General features: G+C 49.9%; 1 protein-coding gene across 1 annotated transcript in view; it reads left to right on the top strand.

Annotated features, from left to right (window-relative positions):
* Positions 1 to 7,847, top strand: part of SYT17 (synaptotagmin XVII) — a gene marked incomplete at its 5' end in the record, with an annotated part of 34,526 nt that overhangs the window by 19,189 nt on the left and 7,490 nt on the right. The window contains one exon of the mRNA XM_010145427.1: positions 509 to 664. Coding sequence (XP_010143729.1) covers positions 509 to 664 — 156 coding nt within the window. The remainder of the gene's footprint in view (positions 1 to 508; positions 665 to 7,847) is intronic.

Genomic DNA, 7,847 nt, shown 5'->3' with positions numbered 1-7,847 from the left:
GAGGAGCTAGGAGCTCTAAATTACCCCCGTGCTGGGTTGTGCGAGGCAGCCGTTTGTGGCTGCGCTGTGTTTTGCAGATGCCGCCTGAGTGTTAATGTGGTGGTGGTTTTATTTACGATATCTAGCTGCTCTGGGGGTGATCTGAGATTTTACCAGCGTCCGTGCATTGCTTCCTGATGTTTTTGATCTTGCTGGCTTCATGTGTACGTCCTCAGGTATTTTTCCCATGTTCCCTGCCCCAGCCACTGGTGCTGCCACGATATTGGCGTTTCCCCACGAGAACACTATGAAGGCTGTCATTAATTGTGGTTTTGGCAGGCAGCATTTTAAATCCAGATGCCTGACTGCTGTCTGCAATGCAAAGTCCTGGGAGTGGCGCAGTGGTACAAGTCACAGTCATTTCCACGTGCTGTTTTCCAGCACGGTCCATCCCCCTGGTGCCCAACTTCACATACGAGGGTACTGAGACTCATGATGCCCGTAACACAGTGTCTGTGTTTTTTATCAGATCCCTTCGTGAAAATTCAGCTTGTTCATGGATTAAAATTAACAAAAACCAAGAAGACCTCCTGCATGCGAGGGACGATAGATCCCTTCTACAATGAGTCCTTCAGCTTCAAGGTTCCACAGGAAGAACTGGAGAACGCCAGCCTAGTGTTCACAGGTAAACGTGGTGGTGTTACTGACGTGGCATGGTCGTGGTTGCCTCTGAGGTGAACAAAGCAGCAGTTGTGGGTGTGCAGATGAGCCTGTGCAGGACGGTGCTGTCCCAGTAGCCACCTGCAAGGGGTGACCATTGCTGGGGTCTCCAGGGAAGCCTAATGTGCACTCTGTCCTCTGCAGAAGCTGTCCCCAGCATTACCACCTGGTGACTGGAGCTGTCTGGGAGTGCACCTCGTTGGTCCTGTGCTTAATTGGTGCCGTTGGGAATGCTTTTGTGCAGAGGAAGAGGAGGCATTAATTGCGCTTCTTAGCGGCAACCAACTTGGGCTTAAACCCAAAAATTAGAAGAATGAGAAGACAGAACTGAATGATCCCATACCCAAACACTGGCAAAGATGTACCTGACGTGATTTGCCGGTGAGATGATGCAGCTGTAGGAGTTTGACACTGACGTCACCTGTTCTGTAAGCAAGTTTGTCCATGCCTTCATTTTTAAAGGGCTGAGACTCGGTGCCAAGCCCAGCATGGCACCGCTGAGATAGACCAAGACACGGGCCACGCAGGCTGTGGGCCAGGAGGAGTCCCAGAGCTAACCCCGCTCGAGAGCTTTGTCAGCGCTGGAGATGTTTGGCTGGGATGGCGATTCTGTATTGAAACAGTTTCTGCATCTCCCGTTTTTGCTCTGTAGGCGTGAAAGCAGCCGGAAGAAGCTGGCAATTGGGGTGCTGCTCGGAGCAGGAGTAGCAGAGCGCGGGGACGAGGCCCTGGTTGCCCTCGTCTGCAGGCTTGGCAGCAGCGATGGGGCTGAACTGAGGCCAGGGACTCACTGTGACCGGTGGCCTTTGCTGCTGCCCCAGGGCTACGGGGACCCCTGGGAATGACTCCCAGGCCATGATGTCAGCCAGCCTGTGTGCGCTGTGGAGCTTGGGCACCCTCAGGAGCAGGATCAGACGCTCCCACCCTTTGGAGGAGCAGAGGGGCTGGGTGGTGGGACCCACGTTCTTCTGCCACGCTCCCGTACTTCACAAACACGGTTTTTTGGCATCTTTCCACCATTACTTACCATCTTTCAATGAAGAGAAAGGAGTCTGCATCTGAAACAGTATATTTTGAAGTATTTTTATATTTTATTTCTTACACGGCAGATACAGGTGTCAAAGCTGGTACAAAGAACCCATTAGTTTGTTTCCAAACATGTTATAACAAAAGTGATGCTGATCAGCAATTTATATTTTGCCCTTCATGCTCAGAAATTTCTTCAGCAAAAAGTCTATAATTAATCACCGCTTTGCATGCACGTCACCCTGTCTGTACCTTGCCTGTGCAGTGATGAATTTGTTCTCGGACGCTTCCATCAGGTGATCTGGTGAAAGGCATGAAATACTCTTTTCCTTGTTTTCCCCTTTTCCTAACAGAAGCAGGAAAGGCAAACAGAGGAGCAGCTCTGGGCGGTCAGAAGGGTGAGGGGAATGTGCTCTGCTCGCCGCAGCTGATGCAGTTAGCGTTAATGAGTGGATGTCTGATAGAGCTTTCGGTGCAAACGGATGTATTCTCGAATAAGTCAGCGGGCAGTTAGCTGCTTTATAATCATACGCAGCGCAGGCGGATTTCAGCCTTTTCATGCCTTTTAAGTGGTGCTTCACTTTAGGTGACGTGTCGCTTGCTTTGGACATTGCAATCAATAATCCAAGGCCAGAGGTGTCACCAGCAGCCTTGTGCAGAGCTTTTTGGGGGAGCAGCAGGACCAGGTTCTCCTGGCCGCTCTTGGACTGAGGGGTGATGCACAGCTCAGACACGACACTGCTCTGGGTGTCATGTTTGCTGCTTTTGCTGTGGCTGGGGCTGTTGTCCGAGGTATGTGGTTTGTGTAGCCGATATAGAGCTGGAGCCAGAGGTGTTGGTCACATTGTGCGTGCAATCTTCTGCTGGTTCGCACTGAAGGAGCCAAGAGCCTGTCTTATTGTGAGGACCTTTGCGTCAGGACTCCTGCACAGGCATCTGCGGTGTCACATGGGTGAGTGTGGATCAGGGGCTGTAGCGGTGGTGAAGGTGCTCAGCCACGCCCAGTGCTCACCTAAGTGATAAGGATGCTCTGGGTTCTGGTGGAAGCGTGTCCCCAACAGGGAGTGCAGCACCAGTTTCTTCCTGAGCGCATCCATGAGCTTTCAATAAAATGAGTATCAGCGTGCAGGTTCTGGCATGAGGATGGTGGTATCCCCCGCGTAACTGCCTTCTTGCCACGTAAGGGTATCGTGCAACTTAAGAGCTTGTAAAGTGTTTTGGGGTCTTCTGTTCGAACACAGTGAAGACCAAATGTTTGGCAGCGTGGAGAAGCCGCACCTCACAATGTGAGCAACTTTTTATTATTTTGCATCTCTACAAAGCAGGAGCATAAGCCACTTTCTTTTTTCTCTAGGTTATTTGTTTTTACTTGTTGGTTTTGGGGTTTTTTTTTCCTGCAGTGATGGGTCTTTCTGTTGTGTGTTTTTTGGGAGTTGTTTCTTATTTCTTTATTTTTTTCAATCCATGGCTCTAGTCCATTAGGTCAGTTAATTAAATTTGCTGTTGAGGCAAAGTCCAATTGAAAAGGAAGCTAATCCTGCCTGAAGGGTTGGTGATGATGCTTTGAATGGAGACAGAGCTGTAAAAGCAGTCATGGGAGCCAGAAATGAGTATGTCTTCACGAGCTGAAAGAACCTTTTTTGTGGCTTCATGTTTTGGACCCAGACTGCCGCTGTCTTTACGTTGGCCTGGCTTCACTGGAAAGCGGTGGAGCTGTGCCAGTCCCTATCAGCTGAGGCTCCTGGCTCCCTCTGGTACCACGTCACAAAGTAAGGCATTATCTAGGCAAAGTAAGATTAATTTTTTTCCCCTGTGTGTGTTTTGTTTGTTTGTTTTCTCCTGTGCATCTCGAAGTAAACTTTCTGGGTTTAGTGCACTGTAGTAAGAATTTACGCAGCCTTTGGCTGTGACTTTAGCAAGACTGTGGACAAACAGTGCGGGTGGATGGTTTTCTGTAAAGCACCGTCTGCTCCCTGCTTTCCTGGTGGTGCTCTGGAGAGCTGGACTTTGGACCAAGCACAGGGTTGAAGTGCTGCCAGACTAGGAGACAGGCAGTGGGTGCCTTCAGGGTGGGGTGCCCAGGGTGAGCTCAGTTAGCCAAGATTTTGGGCGGGTTGGGGCTGGTTCTTAGATCTTTCCTCCTTAGGGGTACTAGGATTCAACGCTGTAAATTGTTGGTGTTTACAGACCAAAATGCTTCTCCTCCCGCATAGGTGCAGGACAGCTTGTACAAGCTTTCTTTCTGTCTTCCCCTCTGTTCCTACCACAGATGTGTACTGGAGCTGTCACTAACTCACATGTCCCAGTTTAGTGCCTAAAATGAGGAGGGATGAGCTCAGGTGGAGATGTCCTCTTCAGGAGGAGGCATCCAGGGTCAGGATCACTGCTGCAAGCATCATCTGTTCACAGCTTCTTGCCAAAAGAGGCTAAAACCAGAAAAGCAGCTGATACTCTTAACAAGTCTAATGTCCCAACAGAAAAAAGATGATGAGTGAGCAACAGCTAGTGGAGATGATGTTGGATTTTCGTTTCCTCCATCAAACATGCTGTCTAGGTAATGAGCATCCGTGTGCACGCTGTAACAGAAATGCGCTGGTTTGGATTGCTTTTTGCTTTTTTTTCCACTTCTTGTTTTTTGGCAGCTTAATGTACCTCCCCCATGTGCCATCTTCTGCTCAAGTGCAAGCAAGTCATGGGTTGACCTCTTGCAGAGAAATGAGGCAGACTTTAAATTTTGAGTATGTTCTCCTAACCAGGATACCTGTGAACAAAGGTGTTAATTATTCTTTGTCCTGAGGTAAGAGGAGAAGGTGGAGTGTCGCCCTGGCAGCAGGGTGTCAGCTGCTGCCAGAGGTCATTTCCAAGCAGAAGAAAGGATATGTGAGGTGTGACTGCAGCCTCTGCACTCGGAGGGCTGGATGCTGGGCACCTAGAGACTCCACTGATGGGTTTGGGCAGGTTGTCCTTTAAATCCCAGCCCAACCTTCAGCAAGCTTGGGCTGTGCAGCAGGAGGTGAGACGACACCTGAAACCGGAGCACTGTGCTGTTTTGTTAACCATTATAATGTTAATAACAGTCATTGGTAATGCTGTTCGCGTTGCACTAAAGCCCAGATGGCCCAATAAAAACCATCAGTGCTCCAGGGCAAACCGCATCTTGGTGACTCGTTAATATCTTTTGATCATTTACCATGAAAAAATACAACCTTCAGCACCCACAGTTAGGGAATATATGTCTCCCCGAGGTCCCGTGGTGACGGCGTGTGTCTTTCTCCACCTATATAACTCCTGTATGCATTTACATGACAGGATCTTTCGGGCTGGTGAAGCAAGCAGGGTCTCCAAAGAGAGAAAAGTAATTTTTGTGCTCTGGGTACCATCCGTGCGAATGCAGAGGGAAAACTTGTTTTGCTGCCTGACCTCGCTGAGAGCGTAGGCGGAGCTGGGACAAGCATTGGGGCTGATGGTGTCTAAAGGATGGCGGTGGTGGGCTCGTCCCACTGTTCCGTTCCCACGTGAAAGGTGGCCATGGCTCCGCAGGACAGGACTCGCCCAGGGGAGGGAGGTGGGCTGGGGCAGGGATTGCTTGTGGATGGAGAGATCAGCCTCATACGTGTGTGACAGCTGGGGAGGTGGTCATCGTAAGAGCTGGCTGAGGACGCAGCTCCCAGGCTCTTCTGAGCCATTTGTAGGATTTTAGATGATTCTCTTCACTTTTCAATGTGTTTTAAAAATGGACCGTGTCTCTGCTTTCTATAAAGATTCAGGACCAGTTTTTCCATTCTATTTCTTTTTCTGTTAAGTATTTGGGTTCCTGAGGGAGTGATGTTGAACACTGAGACTTTCCACACCAGTACCTGTGGTTTCAATGGCTACTGAAGGTGGGAGCTGACAGCACCATCGAGTATTTCTGTGCACCGAGTGCTCTAACAACATGTCTTCCGAGCCCTGGATCACTTTGATGCTTTGTCCCAGGGCTCTAATTAACTTCCAGTTAATAGGCAGTATTTGATTAAAATAACAGGTTGCTCTTCGGTAGCAACATACCTGGTTCCTCTGTTGGCTCCTTTTCCCTTTCTGTTGGTCTTGGGGAAAATTTAAGGACCATTTAATGATGTTTGAATTTCTAGAGGGGGGGAAAAAGTCCTTGGTGGTGTGTGTTGCTGATGGTGCAGTTCTGGGTGGTTTGCTTTGCTTTCAGTGAAACATTTTCTTTTTGAAGAAATACTGCCAGTTTGAGCACATTTGTTTCTTTTGTAGCATTACAGCTTGAGAGGAAAGGAATTGGTTCTTCCTTGAAATGCTGTGGAATTGGGTCTGTCTTGAAATCCCGACTTCTGGTTGGAGCGAAAAAAGAAAAAACGCTGATGTCAGCACTGGATTTTCTGGGGGTTTATGCCAGTTCAATTTAGATCAGAATTTGGCCATTGTGTCTGGCATTATAAAATGCTTCATGTATTCATGCACCGTATGGTCTGTGCTCGGATCTAGGGAGAGCTGAGTGCTCCTGGCCGGGACATCCCATGGTCTTGGCTGCTTTGCTCCAGTCCTGTGGCCACGAGGTGACCCAGCAGGTCTTGTGAGGACATCTCCTGCTCTTGGGGTGGTGGGACAGGGGCACAGGGAGATGCATTGGTAGAGGGAGACCGGCCTCCTGGAGACTGCCCTGCCTGGCACAGCCTCTCTGCAGCGCCTACAATGCGTGGGCTTCAAAACGCTTCTGGGAGCGGGAAGGTCCCCATTGCTCTCCGGCCACCAGACCCCCTCTGTGGCTTCCTGGCCTCCGTGATAGGTGCTGTTTGTCAGCCTGGAGTAGGTGACAGCAGAGCAGGCAGCAAGGGTCGGTCAGTGACACTGAATGGGGTCCAGCAGCCCCAGTCCTCATCCAGGGTCACTTGAGGAATATGCTTCAGGGATGGATTTGCCCTTTTGCAGCAGACTTGCTGCAAAACCCCAGTTGATCCAGGTGAGAGCAAGAAGGTGCTGATGTGTCCTGAGCCAAGCTGTTAGTTGCTTACAAGGCAAAATTAGATTCTTCAAGTGGACTTAGTTAATAGCCATTCCTCATTGCAGAGGTGCTTGTTTCTGGAGCTCTCTGAAATTTGTTGGGAATCTTTTTCTCCTAAAGAAAGGAGCAAACCCTCCTCTCTCCAGGCTGATCATCAGCGCTTGCTTGTTTTGCCAAGCCCATTAATTTAAGCAGTGTCATGCCTCCGTCGACTTCAGCGTTTCATCTTGCTTGGCTCATGCCGTGGAGAAAGAAATTGTTCCAACGTCTCAGAAGGCTCTAATCTTTCTGTATAACAAATGAGGAAAGATCTTGGTGGCAGCAGAGTGGTGTCTGGAGATGAAATGCCTGCGCCTGGCCCTGTGGCTATTGGAGCCTCATGGATGTGCCAGCACAGGCTGCCTCTCCCGTGCTGCCATCCCTGCTTTCATTTACAGGTGCTGCATGGAACTGGTGATGGAGCCTGTTCGTGTGAGGTTTGTAAACATGCGTGAAGCCATTCATGTGCTTTGTGGGATCTGGGACTCCTAGAGAACTAAAATCCAATTACAAAAACAGAGGTGAATTGGAGGTGGAAGAAGCCAGCTGGAGATTCTCCTTTGCGATATCCCCCAGGCTGTTGCAGTAGATGAATCCAGTCTGTTATTCCAGTTTCTCCTGACGAGATGTGCCAGAGGACAGGGGCTGCCCTCGCGGGAGGGTGAGGAGGGAAATGGTTTTCTAAAGAGAGTTTTCCTGGCGTGGTGGCTGGTGTTCTCCCACCTCGAGCAGCAGCCGGATGCTGGAGCTGTGGTGGGTCTGTGCGTGGCCAGGATTTGGCCACACGCTCGAGCAGTTCTACTTCCCTGTGGAGCTGGGCGGGCGCTGACGTCGCAGGGAGCAGCCTCACGGAGGAGATGCTGGGAAGTGAGTTTTACATGCACGTCAGAGCCTGATGGAGATTAAATTGATAAATGTGAAACCACTGCATCTTCTCCTGTGCTTTTCTCTCTTCTCCGCTAAATATTACGGGCCGTGCTCAAGGAGCAAGGGGCAGAATTTGGTCCATACCTGTGACCTTCGCAATGTGCATCATTAGTCCTGCTGCTGCCTGCTCCTAGCAGCACCCTCTGTG

Source organism: Buceros rhinoceros, unplaced genomic scaffold (assembly GCF_000710305.1).
Source record: "Buceros rhinoceros silvestris isolate BGI_N320 unplaced genomic scaffold, ASM71030v1 scaffold18641, whole genome shotgun sequence".
NCBI classification, from domain to species: Eukaryota; Metazoa; Chordata; class Aves; order Bucerotiformes; family Bucerotidae; genus Buceros; species Buceros rhinoceros.
The sequence above is the reverse complement of the archived record's forward strand: the minus strand, read 5'-3'. Positions and strand labels throughout refer to the sequence as shown.